The sequence below is a fragment of the Lagopus leucura genome, unplaced genomic scaffold, assembly GCF_019238085.1.
Source record: "Lagopus leucura isolate 7727_CA_CO unplaced genomic scaffold, USGS_WTPT01 Super-Scaffold_100043, whole genome shotgun sequence".
NCBI classification, from domain to species: domain Eukaryota; kingdom Metazoa; phylum Chordata; class Aves; order Galliformes; family Phasianidae; genus Lagopus; species Lagopus leucura.
Window position 1 is genome coordinate 3,071,188 of NW_024962290.1, and position 19,970 is coordinate 3,091,157.

Below are 19,970 nucleotides of genomic sequence, written 5' to 3' on the forward strand. Positions count from 1 at the left end.
GAGCAGGGGCAGCTCTCCCCACCCAAATGCGCGCTCTGGCACTTTACCAGCTGAAGTCATAGCTAGCTCTTCAGGGCTTTCTGTTATTTTCCTTCCAGTGAGTTTCTGGCTGCATCTAAAAGCGCCGAAAAACTTATTGCAGGAAACAGGGGTGTCATTTCTCCTTGTGTGCTGCGAGCGAGTCCTCATCGGTTCAAGTGACAACACGTGCAGGTGCCTCTCTGCTTTTTCCACGACGGGTGAGTCCTTTCAGCAAGCAGGGAGGGAACAGCTGCTGGGTGAAAACAAGGCCATCCTGCTGACCCAAGCTGAAATGTGACGGGGAAATGGGATTTCTGACCTTGAGAGGTACAGAGTTGCCCAAAGGAGGGACCCTGCGAAGATTAAAAATAACTCCGTCTCCGTAACGCTTCTGCAGCTGGGCCAAAGCATTGCAAAACACACGGCCTGCTATTAAATAGTACAAATTGACAACAGCCTTTTGATGAGCCATGGGCTGAAGTGCTCGCCCTCCCCTTTGTGAGCACGGACCGAAGAACAGCTGCTTTTGTCAGCCGTGCTCTTGTTTTTCCTCTCCCCTGTCCCTGCGTTGCTGCAGATGTTTGAGGGTGGCTGCTGTGCTCATCGTGTGGGTCGGTGTTCGTTTCTCCTCGGCTCCCATTTCTGTTTGGCTGTTGTGAGAGCAATTAGACATTACTCAGAGAGGGCCAGACAGCGTGTGGGTCCACGGTCAGTCTGTCTGTCTGTCTTCCCCCCACTCTCGCACACATGCCATGTGATTGGAAGCAGTCATGTACCATGAATAATGTCCAGGGGCCAGGTCACAAGCTTCCCATAGCATGGAATTCATTTGCATACAATCCGAGCAATTACAAGTAATGAATAGATTAGGAAAACCAAACAAAACGAGAAACGATTCAGGCTGCTGCTAATTCCTCAGCAGAAAGGAGGAAAGAAAAAGGAGGAATAAAAAAAAAAAGAAGAAGAAGAGGGCGGGGAGGGGAAGGGAAGGGAAGGCTCTTAAAATCTCGGCTGCTCGTTGACCCGAGGGTGCCGGGACCGGGAGGGAGAGGGGCGGACGACAGACAGACAGAGACAGACCGACCCCCCCCCCCCCCCCAACGGCCCCGCTCCGCCCGTAGCAGCGCACGCTCCCGCCCCCACCTGCACATTTAAACGGCGGCGGAGGCGCTGGGGCTGCACCGGGAGAGGGCTGAGGTAGGAGCGGGGATGGGGATGGGGATGGGGATGGGGATGGGGATGGGGATGGGGATGGGGATGGGGATGGGGATGGGGATGGGGATGGGGATGGGGATGGGGATGCTCCGGCCGGGGGCGACTCGCAGGGCTCGGGGCAGCGTTTGCGGCTTGCTCATAGCCGAATGGAGTTCTCCTCTGCCGATTCTCCCCTCGAGCCTATCGCTGTGGGAAAGCCAAACCCAAAAATCCGACGTGTGCGGAACCGGAGCGAGAGCGGCTGCGGGGCGGCACCTCTCTGCTCGCGGAGCCGCGGCCGGAGCGCTTCCCACGCTTCTCGTTGTTGCAGAGGCGACTGCTGTGACCGAGTTCGGCTTAAGGACAACCGAGCGGAAGGTTTGGGGAGCGAGAGCTGAGCGGGCATCTCCCGAACCCCCTAAGGAGCCGCGGGGACCTGTGAGCACCTATGAGCGCAGGTCAGTGGATGTTTAAACCGAAGGAAGCCAGCACGTGGCAGGAGGAGGCGTTCATTGCAGCTCACGGGGGGCTCTGCGTGGTTTTGCGCTGCGTTGAGCCCTTCTCGGGTACGGGGGGAGCACACGGGGCTGCGTTGGGTTTTGTGTCAGTGTGTCACAGTCGACTGCTGTGCAGAGTTCCCACCTTGGGCACGGCTGCGAGCTTTGATGGTGCAGATGTTTGCGTCCGTTGTTTGTGGCTCTTATCGGTGGTCCCGTGAGTGACGGCTTTAGGAGGAGGAGAAGAGCACTGGGATCGGGTAGAGCTTTCACTGCGGTGGCAGGCAGGCTTGGCAAGGTGCTGGGCTTTCGTGCTTGCATTTAAAATAACAAGACTGAATTTGAAGGGGAGAACATCTCAGCAACGATTTTCCTGGTTCTCGTTCGGACCCCTCTGTGGACAGCACAGAGAAGGCAACCCGGCTTGGAGCAGATTCGGGTGTGTGGCTGGTTTAGTCCTCCATACGGGCTCAGGAGAGAAGCGTCTCTGTGTGTGTGTAACGTGAGAATAACCAGGGATTTATAGAAATAGAACATGAGTAAGAACTTCAAAAGCACCCAAATGATTTGGGCACTGGAATCATGCGGGCGCTCCTGAAAAACGTGTACCAGCCTTTAAACCATCCCTGTTATTCACCCTGCCTGCAATTTGCTTCTCATTTTTGGTGAGCTGGACCTGCCCGACCCACAGCTCACAGTGTTGGCCTTCAGTGGGAGCAGCACAGAGCTGAGAGCAGCAATCCCTGCAGAGCCTTCAGCTCTGAAAGTTATTCCTGCACGATGCTGTGGGAGCCAAGAGGGCTCAGCTTATGGGATTTGGGGGGAAAAAAAAAGGATTAGAAACTTGATATGGATAGCAAGAATCTCTAGAATTAATAGGAAATTAAATGAGGGCTTTGCAAGGGATATAAATCCCTGTATTTTGGGGCAGAAGCCAATCTTAGGATTTAGGGAGAAGCTTCTCCTTGTGGGGAGTTTCTCCCTGTGCTGTTTGCTGGTGGGTATGTTGTCTTGCAGCTCACTGTGTGCACAGCTGGTGTGGGGTCTTCTCCTCTTCTGGAAGAGCTGCTGGTTGAGCAGCACTGAGCTCAAACCTCGTGGCTGTGCGTTGCAGCAGCCTGGAGGTACCTGCATATAAAGCATATAAATCCCAGGGGCTGCTCTCTGAGCTTATCATCACTGCTATACAGCAGAGTGACAGCAGGTGCTGAGCGTATTCCAGACAGCATCTCTTTTGGAAGCTCGTAGCCTGTTGTTGCCAGCAGTGAGAAATGCTGTGTGAGAAGCCAGAATCTCCAGGCTGGTGGCTGAGTTGGAAAGTGAAACCTTTTGGTTTGCTTGCTCATTGCCACAGTCCCTAGGAGAGATGGGTGTGCGTGTGGCACACCTCCTGCTAAGCTTCCCCCAGGGGCACTCTGTGGCCACATGTATTCCTGCGGTGTGCTCACAGCTCTCTCTGAAATAAATAATCAAGTTTAAAAGTAATAAAAACCCAAGCAGCCCAATCCTGTAGAGAAGCCACTGGTAGGAGCTTTGCCAGCGTTTGTACCGAAGAAGCTGGTTCTAAAAGCATCACAGCTATGGAACAGCAAAGCAGCAGGGCAGGGGTGGCTCTTAGATGTATGGGTCTCCCTGAATTTGTTTCTATGAATGCTTTGGGGAGGTGGCAGCTGCTCCGTGGTGTCCCTGCCTCACTCTGAGCACCTGAACCTGGAGCTGTTTGTGTTGGGTCCACTGAGGGTTTGCAGGTTGCTTCCAAGAACTGTATGAAAGCAAATGGAAACAGATCTGGATGCCCTGTAGGCTTTTTACACGATGCTGCTAATCTGTACCACTCTTTATGTGTTGTTTCTATGGCTCTAGACTGGTTTAAAGTAGGTAGGATGCCATTCAGGAGCACCCAGGTGGGGTCTATTTCTTGTGCTGCTGTTATTTATCACTGCTTTAAGAATCTCTGAATCCAGTTTTGTGTTGTAGAGCTGCAGAAAGTTGCTGATGTACCAACAAAGCCATTGAGCTGCTTGTTCTGAAGACACGGATATACAAGGCACCCATTTTATTATGACTTTGCACATGCTGTTCCTTGGAGGTCCTCAGATTTGTTCCCTCCTTGTTTTCATACCCTAGCATGGCAGTTCCTCTTGCAGCCCAAAACTATGAGTTTAATTTTGCTATCCTGCACGAGAGGAGGAGCAGACCTCATGAATTCTCACTCTCCAGTTGCTGCCTGCACACCGACAGGAGCTGCTGCCAGGCCGCCTCCAGGGCCTGTTCCATCTTACATTGGAGGGAAGCCTTGCTGGAGAAGCACATGAGAACAGCCTGTGAGGTCTGAGGTCCTTCTCTTCCATGCAGGGAGCGGGCTGGCTCTCCCTTTGCTCTGCTGGGAGCTGAAGTTCTCTGTGGCTGTTTGTCTCTAGGATTTAAGACTTAAGGAAAAATGCAAATATAATGAGTGCAGTGACTCAAATCCGTGCGAGATGTCGGCACTCAAATGACGTTAATGTTCTTGCAGAGCAGGCTAGAGCCAATTTGTGCACAGTTGAGGAGAGCATCCGGATCCTGCTTTGGATTTATGGGTTACGACTTTTGCTGAGATGGGGCATGCAATAAAACTCAGAAATTGCGCTTTCATTACCCAGTGTTAGCAGAGATCCTGCTGGGATCTGACCTCCCAGTGCTCAGACCTCACACCCGCTGCTCTTCTGCCATCTCCTCCCAACTACCTGCATTTTATTTATAGGAAAAAAGCAGACAAGTGGCTCTTTGCTCAGTGGATGTAGGTGTGCCCGCCCTGTCCTCTCCAAGGACACCAAGAGTTGCCTGCTGTTGAATTCACGCTGGCTGCAGAGCAGTGCTCTGTCTGGAGCTGCTCTGATCCTCTGCTTGGAGAGAGAGCACCCAACGTGGCTCAGTGATCCACAGCATCTGGGCCAATGTGCTGCTGCTGGATGTCCTCGCTCTGCAGCGCTTGTTGCTTGTGCTGCTCTCTGCAGGATGTTCCTGCTTTGCTTGGAGCTGTGCAAACAGAATAAAGGATTGTTCCACTTGCAGAGAGAGCGCCCTTGTAGGTCTGGGCTGGAGGCAGCTCGTAAATACAAAGAGATGGAGCACAAAGAAGCAATGAGAGGACAGCAGCTTTCCATTTCCGTGCGTACCGGGTACCGATGTGTGGTGACAGGAGGGGGCTTTGTGTGGGTGCTGCTGGATCCAAGAGGTGTGCTGTGACAAACAGCTGCTGTGTGCACGGCGGCGGGAGCAGCTGGAGCTGTGCTGGAACAAAAGGCTGCTGTGCTGCAGCCAAGGCCGGAGCAGCAATTATTGGGTTGGGAAGGGTGGCTTTTCCTGAGGACTGACTAAAACCAGGTTTGGGAGAGTGGCAAAGTGTGGTCTGGAGGGGGGGTCAGACCATGCAGGTGAAGAGAAGGGCGTGAGGGCAACTAGAGGGAGGGCAGGTGGGAAGGGTGCTTCCAGCTGTGAAGTCCCTCAGCCTACAGGTATTATTCTTGCAACCTCAGTGCTTGAGATCCATCCATCCACTGGACAAACTGCTGGAGAATGTGTTGTTTGGGAGCAGCCCTGCAGCAGTGAATGATTCAACAGGGCCTCTTTCATCTTTGATTTCTGTGAACACAGTCTATGTTTGTGCTGTCCCTTCTTCCCCCCCCCCCCCAGATACTTCCATTCATCACTGTCTGTGTCCAACACCGATAGCCACAAATGAGCCTTTGGGGCAAGAGCAGGGAATGCTGGCAATCCCCTCCGTCAGCAGGACAGTGCCACTGGGACTAGTTAGCACATGCTGGTGTGGAGCCAGAACAGCCGGGGTCGGTGCTGGTGATAACCCCTGTGTCCTGGCTCTTGCTGGGCATGGCAGCACCGTGTGGCCCCACATGAGTTGCCTGGAGCACCCTGCAGGGATAGCAGAGGTCCTTCTGCTTCATCTGTGGCTCGCTGAACTTTACTCCAGTAAACGTAGGCAATATGGAGAGAATGATCCCACCTCTGCTTGGAGAGTCTGCAGTGCACAATCTCCCACTTAGCCTCTGCTGCTACAGCAAACCTTTTCAGCAAGTGCTGAGTAACTTTGGAGCTCAGATCGCCTCCTGCCCGTCCTCCCTGGTGGATGCACTCCACACCAAGGCACGAATCTAAGCAACAGATGTTCTGCAAAACTCAGGAAGATTTGGACCTGAACTCCTCACTGGTACCTGGAGCTGGAAGCCTGGTTGTGAGGAGAGGTGAGGGGTGCACAATGCTTTGCTCCATTTGCTGCCTATAGGAATTGCAGCTTTGAGCCTTGTCTTCTCAGAAGGAAAAACCTCCTCTTCCTGATAGATCACAGAATCACAGAATTGTAGGGGTTGGAAGGGACCTCCAGAGATCATCGAGTCCAACCCCCCTGCCAAAGCAGGTTCCCTACAGCAGGTCGGTGGTGCTGTGAGTTCTGCATGGATGGCTATGGCACGGCACGGAATCCTTGCATGTGTGGAGTCCTTGATACACGAAACTGATCATGAGAATGAGGAAAGCAGAAGACTCCTGAAGTTCCCTCTAACAATCTCTCAGTGAAGCTTATCTGCTTTAAAAAATACCATCTGACTGCTTCTTATCTTTGTTGTTATCTAGACGGTTTCGGGCAGAAGTGAAATCGTAGAATCTCTCATTTTCAGACCCAAACCTCATGACTGGTCTGTTGTAATGAGGAACGACCTCTTGGCTGCTGACAGAGCCCGTGCAGAGCTCTGCTACCCCGGGTGCATGGAAATGCTGCTGCTCCTGTAGCGTTGCAGCAGCTCGTTTGCCTCTCACGTGCTCAGGGACCGATGTGATGGACGGGGCTCTGCACTCACAGCTGTCCTGGGGCTGTTCCTCACACTGCAAAGGCTCTTTGTCTCGTTCAAAGCCGTGACCTCATTTTTAGAGACAGAAAACAGAGAGGGAGAAACCCACCAACCTGCCAGCGGGGGTCAAAGGGCTCCTGAGCGATATGTTAGCATCCAGCTTCTGTGACGGGGACACAAATAACTGGAATTGCAGACCAGAAAATTACCATGAAAAAATGGACTAACTAGCATGTGATTACAAAAGAGCCCATTCGTTCTGTGTGTGTCTAGGACTCAAAAGTCTGGCCTTTGAGGAAGAGCGTGAGGTCACGCTCCCAAAACTTGAAGCAAAAGGGGCTGCAGAGGTCCGTGCTGGTTGCAGTGCCGTGCTGCTGGGGCCAGCTGCTCTCCTCTCTTCCCCATACACAGACCTGGGACATCAGTGCTGTCCCTGTGACTGTCACAAGTTTCCAAGTAAAGCCAGAAATGGAGAAGCCTTCTGATGGGCTGGAAGTCCCAGAGCTGTGCTGGAGGCAGGAGGGGCAGCAGGGACTCAGGCGTGCCGTTACGCAGCAATTTGTGCTTTGCGTGGAAACCACGAGTTCCAATTTCACTTCCCGTTTTCTCAGCCCTGCAAGCAGCCGTGGCAAAGCAGACACCGTGTGAAGCAGCTGGGGTTTCTGCCCTCTCTTCTCTGTAACAGGTGGGGATTTTTTTTTCTTCTAGTCAGCACCAGTGATTAAAGCTCAGCAGTTGTGTGTTGTGAGCTGCGCTGGGACAGCCGTGTGTTTTCTACACGTGCTGAAAGTCATCCTCCAGAGCTGAGCTTGCACTTCATGCTCGTGCAGGATGCCAGAAGTGATCCGAAAAGCCCACACCATTATTATCTTAGATACCTGCAGTGGAGGGAAAAGTGGATTCAATATTGAAGAGTTTTGGTGAGCGTGGTCTTCCTTTGGCTTTGCACTGCTTGTGGGGAGCACCTGGAAAAGCCCATTGCGTGCATCAGTGCTCTGCAGGGCTCTGTGGGATTGCGTGGATTGACAGTGGGGTCGGGGTCTCATCTCAGAAGAGGGCTGGGGCTGCCCTGGGCACGGCCACCACCTCCCATCTCTTCCCAGCACGCAGCAGTGGGGTGCACACTGCATTGGTTCTATGGGGCTGAGCTCCTGTAGGGCACTGGCCTTCATCCACAGTGTCCCTCTCCTGTTCCTCGCTGCCCGGTGTTCCCTTCACAACATTGTGCAGAGGGCTGTGGCAGCTGGGTGGAGCGTTTCAGGCTCAAGTGTAAATTTCAGTGCCTTTAAAAGCCTTGGGAGCACTTTCTTATTTTTTTTTTCTTATTTTTCCCCCCCTTTCTGAAGAGGACAGCGACGCCTGCAAGGGATAATTTGATGGATTACCCTGCAGGACTGGAGAGGGGGGAGCTCTCCATAATCCCCTTTGTGGGCCTGCTGGATGGGCATAGAGTGAGAACCCCCAGAGAAAAGGACTCAGCAGGGTGGGCTCTGCACACTGACAGATAAATACAGACGCTGCTCATGAGGTGCTGGATATAATCTGGGCCCGTTACGGCACTGCTGAGAAGGGGGGCACCTGCAGGGGGCTTTTCTCATTTATTTTCCTCCTCTCCAGCTTGATTTAGGTTTTTATTCTCTTGCTAAAAATAATTATAATTAAAAAAAAAAAAGAATAAAAGAAGGAGGGGGTGGAGGAAAGGCTGAGTCAGAGCAAGTGATGGGTGCAGTACTTTAAACAGCAGAAATGAACTCGAGCAGAAAGCGGAACTGCATCATCTTGTTTCCCCCTCCCACCCCCAGAACATTGGCTTCTCTTGTGAGTGAAAGCAAGAGCTCAGGCTGTGCCATAGCAAAAGAAAGCTGCAGCTCTGATGTAGAGCCCCAAGCCATGTCTGGGGGTCTGGGGGTGCTCCATGCAGAGCTGGTTTCAGCTCAGGATGAGTGGTGATGAGGAGTGATGCTCTGCAGTGGCAGCTCTGTTGGTGCAGATGAAGAAGTGTGGAGCGCTGGGCAGGCAGGGCAGAGCTCTCCCTGCTTCTGGAAAGTCTCCTCTCTATGTGAGCAGTGCAGCTAACCAGGACAGGAAAGCATCCTCTCCTTATGTGCTTTCTTAAAAACACATTCTGACCCTCTCCTCCATCTCATAGAGACCTTTGTTTGCTGCTCTTAGCCTGCCCCAGTGCCTTTGCTTTGTCCAGTTGATCAGAAGGGGGACAGATCTTGACCTGCTCCTCACATCCTTTCTGCTGCAAAGCAAGGAAGGTGCTCAGCACTCACCTGCCTCCTCCCCCTGCTCCCAGGTGGCCATGGATGGATCGCAACAGCTCTGAGGTGGCAGGGCTGGAAGCTGCATCCCAAACCCCATCCTAGTGAGCTCCAGCAGCCATGGATAAGGTGGTGCGGTGTGGTTTGGTGGCCCACAGCCCCCTGAAAATGTGTGCAAGCATGCATTGGGCAGGGATCCATCTGTCCTTCGAGGAAATGCCAAGCATGAGTGGAGCTGTGCCCTTTTGGTAGCTCTGAGAGCAGCGAAACCGAATGGGTGGGTGCTGCAGGGAGGTGATTCCACGCAGCACCAAAGCGCAGCTCTCAATCTGAACAAATGCAATGCCTCATTATGAACAAACATGGAAGGCATTGGAGCCGCTCTGGGCATCCCCTGAGGCATCTGTAGCACCCAGTGCTCATCCTGGATTCATATCTCCCAGCATCTGAGCTGCTGGGTGCTGTGGGGTAAGGGAGAGGATTTCAAACAGGCAGTGGCACTCGGGTCTTGTTCTGGTCTAAGGGGATTTCCACCCGCTGCTGCTCCTTCCCTAAGCCGAGCTGCCCATATAATGGAGCCCCGAGCTCAAAGGAAACGCAGAGTTAATTCACAGAGCCTAAATACATCACGATTCTCCCATTAATGACCACTCCCCTCTCCCCACGCTGTGAATGGGGTCAAGGAGATTTGAAAGGGGGGGGGAGGAGGGGGGTAAGGGGAGAGGGTCAGGAGAGGTCAGGTGAGTTTTCCATTTCATCCCGCGCGAGGCTGCCAGAGCTATTCTCCATGGTGTATTTCACATTCAGCTGCGGTGAATGGACACTGATAGCTGTGAAAGGATCTGGCACTGTATGAACAGCCCTTCCCTAAGCGCTCGCTCTTGTGCTCGCTCCCACCCTTTTCTTCCAAAGGGCTTCCAGGGAGCGGGGAATTAATAACGTTCATAAAGAGCCCCTTGGAAGGTTGGAAATGTAACGTTGCGGGTGTGAATGGAAACCCAAGGGCTGACAATACCCTTCGCCCTCCCCTCTCTCTCTGCTGCTCGTGGGGAATGCGTTTCTGCATCCAATCTGTGGCACGGAGGGGAGGCAAGGTGTGGGGCTGCACCACCTCCAGCAGCACTGCCTGCCTCCAGCCTTGGCAATTATGTGGGGTAATTATTTCCTGCATACGAAAGAGCTCGGCTTATTACGGAGTCCTGGCAGGTTGCAAACAACAGGAGAATCTCATCCTCTGTGGTCTGACGGTTGCTGCAGCTGTTTGTTAACCAGGGCTAGGTGCATGGCAGCCGTAAATCAGGGAGGTTGCAGCTGCGTGCAGGGAGATCTCAGCTCTTCTGTGCCTGCAGTGACTGGGAAGATTAAGGAGAAGTAAGATGTGGATCCTCCTGAGGAGCCCACGACTTTTTCTCAGCCACACAACTGCGCCCAAACTCTACTTTTAATATATTTCTCTGGGTGCTGTGAGGTTTGTGCCATCTGAAAGCAAAAGCTGTGACCCGGAGCCTCTGCCCTGAGAAAGGAAGTGGGAGGTTAACTTTCTACGTGCTGTACTGCTCCGTGAATGAGTCCCTGTGTGTGATATCAGCAGTGCATTCAGTGTTTCCGTGTGCCTGTGCACCTGCTGGCACATTTCTGGGGTTCACATTGGGCTTCCCCCTGCATGGCCATGCTGTACCTGCAATGCTTCGAGATGGGGTGAATGTGTGTCAGAGCTTTTCTGTAGTGGGCACTGCCCTCAGGCCATGGCAATGGCACGCATCCCATGTGCCAGCCCAACACCTGGGAAGAAATGGACACCCTGAAGCTGGTTTTCTTGGCTTCACCCCTGGTGCTGCCAGGTGAGTGGGATGCAGGCAGCCCAGCCTGCCTTCCTCCTGGGTGCTTTCAGGGAGGGGAGTGGGTGCAGGAGGCACCAGGGGTGCAGCCCTTCATGTCCTGGCTCTGGGTGCTGGGCAGGCTGAGGTGGGGTGGCTGGTAGGAGCTGCTCCAGGACCGCCCTCCTCCTGGTGCCAGCTGAAAGCCTCCGGGTGTTGATCTGCTGTTTCTCTGTAGAGGAAGGAAAGGAAAAGTTTGGTTTGCAAGCTTAAAACTAAAACAGAAAGCCAGCGTGAAAAGGTGCTGCGTTTCTCCTGCAGAAGCAGAGGAAAAGCCTTAGTGCTCACAGCAGGTGATGTCTCCAAGGCACCACAACTCAGTAAAAGCTGGGAGAAAGTCCCACATGTGGCTCCTTCTGCTTCTGTGTGCAGGAAATCTTAGGCAGAGAGTGGGGGGTGGCTGTTACCCTTGTCAAGGCGCTTGGCATTGTGTCCAAACATTGTCTGTGTTGTAGCAGCTTGGGGAAACTGAGGCCAGAGGGCAAAAAGTGCTTTCTGTCCTGCAGCTTTCTGGCCAGCCACCCCAGCTGATGATGGAGGGCTCTTCAGCACGAGGTGCATCAGGTCCCACTGCATCGGAGGAGCAGTGTTCTGCCGACTTGGGTGTGAGGAATGAATGCTGCTGAGCCACAGATCTCTCCCCTGCATTGAGATGAAGGGTCAGAGCAGCAGCTCCAAGCAGTCCTCCAGCAGAGTCTGCCAGACAAATGGCTCTGGAAGAGGTTAGCATTTTAAATGAGGTGTCAGGTCTTCTGCTGGGCCTGTTGCTCAGAGCCAGGTGTCACCTGCAGAGCTGAAGGCAACATCTCATCGTCTTGTAATAAAATAATAATGCCCTGTTTCAGAGCCGGGCCTTTCAGCAGGGAGGAGCAGCGTGGTGCTTCAGCTGGGTGACAGCAGCCCCATTTGCACATCCCTGCCCTGTCACCTGCACTGCAGAGGAGCCATTTGCAAAGCACCAGCAGATCAGAGGTGACAAACATTGGCACCAAGGCAGGGCTTTGGGCAAGGTTCAGCTGTGAGCCAGTGTCTGGGCATTTCCTTCTGAGCTGGTTTGGGACAGGGGCTCTGTGAGGCTGCTGCTGGCAGCCTGTGTTTGCTCAGCACCATCCACAAGGGGCCCAGCTCAGGTGTGGCTGTGCTGCTAATAACACACCACGTGCTGTTATCAGCAGGCAGGGAGGGCCCTGAAACCAAACCCTCGTGTGTACCTGCTGCTCGGTTCCACCTCTGCTTGCCTGCACACCGCTTAAATAGCTTTGCCTGAATGCTGTGTACCCAGGCTTGGCTCAGGGGAGTGCTGCAGGGATCTGCTGTCCTGCTCAGCATGGAGGAGGTGAGTACTGGCTCTTGCAAGCCTGACACTTTTCCCTTTTCCACCTCTCTGCCCCATCCTGCCAGACCAACAGGCTTTTGGAGTCTGTGCTGGCAGTTCCTTCCAACTCAGCCCCTCCGTGGGCAAAATAAAGAGGTAGTGAACAAACACTGGGACAGAATGCAGCTTAAAGAGCAGGAGGTGCATGATCATCTGTTGTCTGTGACTTGGTTGCTGCTGCTAAGTTCTGATCTCTGGCTGCCCATGGGAATCACCGCTGGGTACAATGAGATCTGTTTCCTCATTGAAGTCCTTTGAGGGTGTGGAGAGGGGAAGAGATGGGTCTCTTCTTTTTTACTGGCGAGAAATTCAGCCTCTCTCCCTTAAGCCGAAGTTCTCAGGCAGTCGGGGAGAGGTACAGCTTCCCTCTTCCTCCCCAGTGCCAGCTGGTTAATCAGTGCTAGCAATATCACCAGGATAAAGAGCAGAAGATTTTATTTCCTTGTGCGTACGTATGTGTGAGGCATCATTTACTTTCTATTCAAGGTGGGATACGTTTCCCTCCATAAGCTCTCCACACCCCCAGGCTACAGCAGTGGGATTTCAGCAGCCGGTAACGCAGCATCACCCATCCAGATGCAGCTCAGAGTGGTGGAGGATCCGTGGGTTTTGCTTTGAGAGCTGCTTTTTTCCTCTGCTGGAGCCAGAGCTGCAGCTTAACTTCCTATCCTGAGGCTGTCAGCCAGCTGTGTACCCATCACCAAGGAGCAAGGCTGACATCCTGTGTCTGGCCCACAACTGAGAAAGGTGGTTGCTGCCCCCAGTCGCTTCCTTGCAGACCGAGTGGCTCTGAGCATAGCTGGGGCTTCTGAGTTCCTTTGAAGTGATGTGCAGAGATTAAAAGGCGAGCTGCTGCTCTCCCCCCCTCTGCTGTCAGCTCACTGTTTGACCTTGAGCGAGCCATTTAAATGTTCCCAGTTGTTAAAAGAAGATATCCTTTGTGACAGTCAAGGTCTGAGGGAGCGCGGAGAAGGAAGGTGAGGGGTTCTGGTAGGAAAATAATCAGTGCTTATTGTGTGTAATTGGCAGCCTGACAGCTCCTCAGCTGGGGAGCTGCGCCCCTTCCCTGCAGCAGTGAGCGATGCTTCTGTCTTTGTAAAACTGCTGCTCCTCCAGCACTGCCCAGCCGTGTCCATCCCTCAGAGCTGGGGACAGGAACATGTGTTGGCCTGGAAGTGTTCCCTGTAGGAGGAGATGGCTTTTCCTCCAGCTGAAACAAAGAATTTATTGGGGGATAGGACTGCGAAACTGGATTTTCACCTTGTTCCTCCTGCTGAGAGTGCTGTACACAGCCACTGCTACCCTGCACCCACAGATGGGGCAGGTGGAGATGAAGTGCTCCTCCTGAATGCCCTGGTGATATCCATGATCAGGACAGCAAGACCTGCTGTGTCCATGCAGAGAAACCCCCTGGCAGGCTATTCAGGGAATGAGGTTAGAATGGATCAATCCCTGAGAACGAGGCAGCAGTTTGTTTTACTCCCGAAGCAACATCTGTGCAGGAGCTGAACGTCACCCCACTGCTAAATAAACCCTCTGCCTTTCTCAGCATAACCACAGACCATCTTCCCGAGTTGCTTTTAGCAGAACAGTTTGGTGGAGGGGGCTGGATACTGGAAGCCTTGTGCTGTTGCTTTGCTTATAGCTGGCACGGTGGCACAATCCTTACAAACTTCTAAGCAGCACCTGCTGCCTTCCCTTATTTGCTCAGACCCCTTCCAGATCTGGTGGCCTCTCCTCTCGGAAGAAAGCTGGGAAGAGGGTGCGTGTTACAGGGCAAATAAATGACTCAGACTAATGAGGAAGGTAATTGCCGCTCACTGTTAGGGATAAAGTGGGTCAGGTTTGTTTGTGAAACTCCACAGAGGCACCATCTGTTCCCTGCGCCCCGTGCTGGGGGCTGGCAGCAGGATTTGGGTGAGTGCTTCCCCAGGAGCTGGGTAGGAGGTGTCCCTATCATTAAGCAATGGCTCAGGTCTCTAGAGTGTCCCTGGGGACGCTCTGTCCTCAGACAGGGGCTCCTAATTGATTTCACTGGGAAAAGGGACGCTACGTCCTTTAGGAGGATCTGCCCTTTGTGGCTCTGTTCCACTGCAAGATGAGGCTGAGCGGACACCGAGGGGTCGTTAAACCTCTTGTAGCCCGAAGGCAGGATTGGATTTTCCCAAATCACTTCTGACAGGTGCCCATCTCACCTGCCGTGAGCCCTTGGAGAGCAGCCCAGCACGAGTCGCAGAAGCCCACGGCTCTCCCAGGGGCCCTTGGGTCAGGGCTGCCTCCTTCAGCTGTGATGTGTCCATGCAGCACCAGGTCTGAGCCCTTTCCCCTGCTTGTCTAACGAGCTCTCCTTTTTTTTATTTAGAGCACATCATGTGAGCAGAAGGGTGAGCACAGAGCAGATCCCTGCCTGCCCACACTTGACATTACTGGGACCACATCTCTCAGCAGGAGGAAAAGACGCTTCGTTCACCGATGCTAAAAATGGGAGGCAGCATCTGTCCAGCAGACAGGGAAAAGAAACTGCAGGCTTTGCCTGTGGGACACCGCGGGTTGTGCTGCAGTGCTGCAGCCCACGGGCAGTGAGGGACAGCATGGCTCTCAATGTGCTCCTGCACAACCGCAGGGCTCAGCTCCTGCTGCTCAACTCTCTGACGTTCGGGCTGGAGGTCTGCCTGGCTGCTGGCATCACCTACGTGCCTCCATTGCTCCTGGAAGTGGGCGTGGAAGAGAAGTTCATGACCATGGTGTTGGGTAGGCAGTTTCTCCTTTATCCATGTGGGGTTTGTTTCTCCTTTGGGGGGCAGATGAGGGCATGCAAGTGTGTGTGTGTGTGTGTTTGGGGGGGCTGTTTGCAGGACTGCTGTGATATTGGGGCAGCCTCGTGTTTGAGGAGGAGGCTGTGACCCACTGAAGCCCACTGAGTTCCAGAAATGCCCCAGGCTTTTGTTACCATGCACACAGATGTACGTCCCGTCCAGATCTGTCTCCTAACGCCACTTCTTTCTCTGCTCCAGGGATAGGACCTGTCCTTGGCCTGGTTTTTGTCCCACTGATTGGATCTGCCAGCGACCACTGGCACAGCAGCTATGGCCGAAGGCGGCCGTTCATCTGGGTGCTGTGCTTGGGAGTCCTGCTGAGCCTCTTCATCATCCCTCACTCCAGCACCCTGGCCAGCCTGTTTGCCCTCAATCCTCGCCCTCTGGAGATCGCCTTCCTCATCCTGGGCATTGGGCTGCTGGATTTCTGCGGTCAGGTCTGCTTCACCCCTCTGGAGGCACTGCTCTCAGACCTCTTCCAGGAGCCAGACAACTGCCGCCAAGCCTTCTCCATGTACGCCTTCATGATCAGCCTTGGGGGCTGCATTGGCTACCTGCTTCCAGCCATTGACTGGGGGGCCAGCTTTCTGGCCCCGTACCTGGGAGGACAGGAGACGTGCCTCTTCAGCCTCCTCGCTGTCATTTTCCTTGGCTGTGTGCTGGCCACGCTCTTTGTGACCGAAGAAGCAGCCGCTCAAGCAGATGCTCTGGATGGCCCAGCACTGAAGGATGCTCTCCCTAAGCCCTCGCCCTCTGCCTGCTGCTCTTGCCAGCTCTCCACGAGCCTCCTGCAGGCCAGGCACATGATGCAGGCCCTGAGAAACCTCTGCACGTTGGTGCCACGGCTTCACAGCCTCTACTGCCGCATCCCCAAGGTCATCCGGCGCCTGTTTGTGGCTGAGCTCTGCAGCTGGATGGCACTCATGACTTTCATGCTGTTCTACACGGACTTTGTTGGGGAAGGGCTGTACCATGGTGTCCCCAGAGCCAAGCCAGGCACAGATGCCAGACGCCGTTATGATGAAGGTAAGAAATAAACTGGGTTGTTCGTTTTTTTTTCTGAGGCTACAGGAATATTTAGAGGGAGCTGGGAATGGGTTCAGCTCTGCCAGTGATGCAAAAACACAGTTAAACTAGGTTTGCTGCAGCTGGGTCAGGAGAAAGCATTTTGCCACGACCCACACTGGATCAAATAGGGAAACACATCTGTTCTTTGAGCACAGGAGTAGAGCTGGTAGTGCAGCCCCAGCCTGGGACTCACTGTTGTTGCCTGCTGTCCTCTGTTTAGTTGCCCCAGAGCCTTGACTCCACCATTCAGCCCTTCTTTCCCCCCACAGATCTAAATCTATTATTCCTGGAGGCACTTCCCTGGCCCTCCTTCCCCAGCTGTGTACCTTGCCCTCCAGGTTTTCCACTCACTGCCTCTGCAATACACTGCCTCTTTGTGCCAAGTGTCTGTTTAACTTAGAAGGAGCTTAATTATTATTTAACACTTGCACTGTAAAGCTTCCTGCAGGTCAGGGCTGCATTGTGCTAGCAGTCACAGAAACACGTGTTGAGTAATGATCCTCGCTTCAAAGAGTTAATGGTTTTAATTCCCTGAAATCTGATAGATCTTTGCAGAGGGTGAGGTCCAGATTGCTACCGGATACGGCAGTTGCTCAGTGCTTGTTGTATGCTTTCCCTTGGCTGAAGCACAATTTCTTGCTCCTTTTGTTCCGTTGCTGCTTTAGGCATCAGATAACAGATCCTGGTTTATGGGCAGGTGACAGATCTTGGCCTAGAATAAGGTGAGAACAAGAACTTTACAGAAGAACGCCATTAGGATTCCCACCTCCCATCGCCCCTGCAGTCAGGCCGAGGAGTCCAGGAGCAACGCTGTCAGACCCCGCAGGGGCAGATTGAGGCTGGAAGGTGCTCAGCTGCCTGAGGCCCATTGTGAGCCATTGTAGCAGTGTCTGACCCTCTGTTTCCCTGCAGGTGTCCGGATGGGAAGTTTGGGACTCTTTTTGCAATGCGTCACCTCCATTTTCTTTTCGACAATCATGGATCGGATGGTGAAGCAGTTTGGGACACGAGCTGTGTACCTGGCCAGCGTGGTGTTCTTCCCTGCTGCTGCCTTTGTCATGTGCCTTTCCCACAGTGTCACTGTTGTCACCATCTCTGCTGCTCTGACGGGCTTCACCTTCTCTGCACTCCAGATCCTGCCGTACACGCTGGCATCGCTGTACCATCATGAGAAACAGGTAGGGATCTGCTCTGGAGCTGCCAGCACAGCTTGGGTGTGCAGTGGGAGCACACAAAGGTTCTCTTCCTTCACCTCTTATCCCCAAGCTGTGTCCTCTCTGAAGATTCCCATGACATTTAGGAGAGAAGAGAGCTCAGCATCTCCTGCCCTGAGAACTGCCTGTTCATGACTAGCATTAGGAAGTGTTAAGAATTGGGGTGGGAGTAGGATGGGAGAGAGAAGTGAATGAAAAGTGGCGTCCAGAATCCCTCTGTGCTCTCAGAATTGTTGACCCGAGGCCCCGTTTACAATTTTTGTCCATATAATGAAGATCAGTGAAACGTAAACTACGATTCTTCCTATCCCTCTGGCTCCAAGAAGTACAGACATTGAAACCCCTCTGACACCAGCACCAAAGCTAGTAATGCCATCCCATAGATGATATTCTTGTGGGAAAGTCTTAGGAGGTTCCTGAGTTGTGCACAGGATTAATAGGAGTTTCTCTTGTGCTGCAAATGCACAATTAATTTGTGGCTTGAGAGCAGCCCTTTCATCCCCATGGTGAAATAAGGAGAAGTTCTCACTGCAGGCATCCAGATGTTCACATTGAACAAATGCTTCTGACCAACCTGTCCCGATTTGCAGCAGGCACTGTGTCCAAAACAGGGAGATAAAGGAGTGCTTGGCTGGGATCTCTTACGGACATGGCAGAACCAAACCCCACAGGCTGTGAGTGCAAAGGCCACACATCCAACTGCTTGATGGGCAAAAGCTCCAAGTGCAATGAGATGGGGCACAGCTGGGTTTGGTCTTTCTGTTGTCTTAGCTTGAAGGCTTCTCCTTCTTCCTCCAACTCCAGCAGGCTGCAGGGAGACCCACAGTAGGCATCCCCATGCAGGATGTTCTCCACCTTCATCACTTTTTTTTCCTCTGACTATTGAAATCCATCATCACTTTTGCTTGCCTTCCCTCTTCCCCGCTTCCTTTCTTCCCTCTCTTTCTTTTTCACCTTTCATTTATTTGAACTGCTTCCAAACTGAATCAGCAGAGGGGCACCCAGAGCAGCTGTGACTCCCATCCCATGCAGGATTGTGGTGACAGCTGGCAGCCCACCTTGGCTGGAGCTCCATGCTGTGTGCAGGCTCTGTAAGTCACTCCGTTCTGCTTCATGCCCTCCCATCTTTGCATAGCCACTAAACCTTGTCTGGAATGGGTGGAAAAGACCCACATGTTCTAACAGCACCCGAGGGCACGGTGAGTGGCGTGGTGAATGTTCACACATGGGCTTGGGGAGAGGTTCCTCATTGCCACCACTTGCCATCAAATGTAGAGGGAGACGAAGCTGCTGATGGTGGCAGCAGCCCCTGGGTTGCGTGCTGTATTACATGGGCTGATCTGAGAGCATATATCCTCACCATGCTCACTCCTGTGAGCATCTGAAGTCCTAACCTGAGCAGGATTCTGGGAGCATCGACGCAAAAGGCTGGAAATGTGGGGCACATCCAAGTTTGGATCACACAGTGCCCTTCCTGGTGGTAGCAGGAGCCATGTGGGCAGACTTTTGTGCTCCACGTGAGATATGTGACAGCCTGGGGTTGTGCTTCTGAGCCCAGACTCGAGGGGCTGAAGGGTGCAGTGAGCAGCTGAGCAAAGCCTGGCTGTTGCAAGGAAAACCTTTGGAAGCTGATTCCTGCTCTGTGAAATTCCAGTCTGGTTTCTCATCTCTGATGGGACCTGAAACTGTTTGCCTTGCAGAAGTGCAGCCGTGGCCTGGGGCAGCGCAAACAGCGGCTGCCTGGTGCTGACACACACTGGGGCAGGGCTGGGTGCAGCTGGGGGGATTCCAGTGCTGCTGAAAGCTCTGGGGTGGCTGCAATGGGGCTGGGGAAGCTGGCAGCCTGTGTCCCTGTCCCTCCTGCACAAGGCAGGGTCGTTCAGCAAGTCCCTCTGAGCCCTGGAGCTGGACACAGCGTTCTCTGCTCACAAACAAGCACTGTTTTTTCCTTTTCAGTTTCTTTGTTTGCTCTGTTTCATCATGCGGACAACGGTTGGACGCGTTCTTCCTTATCTGCTCTACCCTATGCAGGCCAGTGGTTGTGCATAATTGCAAATACCCTGGCGTTCTATTACAGGGCTCTGCAACGTTTTTGCACCTGACTGCATGTTATTTATTGCTGTTCACACGGAGAGCTTTTTGGTCCAAACACTCTGTGAGTAGCACTCACATGGCTGCAGTGAGCCATGCCCCAGAGGTCGCACAGCCTGGGTGCAGTGAGGCACAAGAAGGTGAGAAGGAAAAGGCTTTTCTTCCCCCACTCTTGCAGCCTGAGTGGGCAGAGCATCTCACTCGAGCTCTGCGCAGAGCTGAGCCCCCAGCACTGTGCCCTCACTGATGTTGTCCCTCGTATCCCAGTTGTTAAGGAGTCAGCCTGCTTATAAAGGCTTGTCCTTGTGCTGGGGGGGATGGCTGGCTCTGTGATGCTCCCAATGCAGGCTCTGCCCCTTTGCTCCTATCCCAGCAGAGCACCTCAACCTCAGGTTGTCACCTCCCCAGCAGGTAGGTGACAACCCAGGACTCAGAAACACCACGTCCCCAAGCGCAGGGCTGGCATTGGGCTGCAGTGCTCTGCTTCAACACAGCACAGGCACCTCTTGGCTGCTTTCCCTGTGAGTCAGGGCTGCTTTGAGCCCCGTGCCAGCTGGGAAGAGCCATGCTGGCTCCTGGAGGCCATCTCACGTGGACCAGGCTCTCCCACCTGCAGCAGCACACCCAGCACTCCCAGCACAGGGTGGTTTCGCTCCCTCACACACGCTAAGCCCCCCACCTCGCTCGATGGCCTCCACCCTTCCTC

At 53.5% G+C, this 19,970-nt stretch overlaps 1 protein-coding gene across 3 annotated transcripts in view; it reads left to right on the forward strand.

Annotated features, from left to right (window-relative positions):
• The window catches only part of SLC45A3 (solute carrier family 45 member 3), a 32,123-nt gene that overhangs the window by 8,282 nt on the left and 3,871 nt on the right, over nucleotides 1-19,970 (forward strand). The window contains exons 2-6 of one of the 3 annotated variants that reach the window (XM_042884171.1): nucleotides 99-239; nucleotides 1,547-1,673; nucleotides 14,438-14,826; nucleotides 15,090-15,917; nucleotides 16,872-17,137. In XM_042884171.1, the coding sequence (XP_042740105.1) occupies nucleotides 99-239; nucleotides 1,547-1,673; nucleotides 14,438-14,826; nucleotides 15,090-15,917; nucleotides 16,872-17,137 (1,751 nt within the window). Of the gene's footprint in view, nucleotides 1-98; nucleotides 240-1,546; nucleotides 1,674-7,149; nucleotides 7,242-11,954; nucleotides 12,037-14,437; nucleotides 14,827-15,089; nucleotides 15,918-16,871; nucleotides 17,138-19,970 lie in introns of those variants that run through there. The other 2 variants (XM_042884172.1, XM_042884173.1) reach the window with 2 other exon arrangements.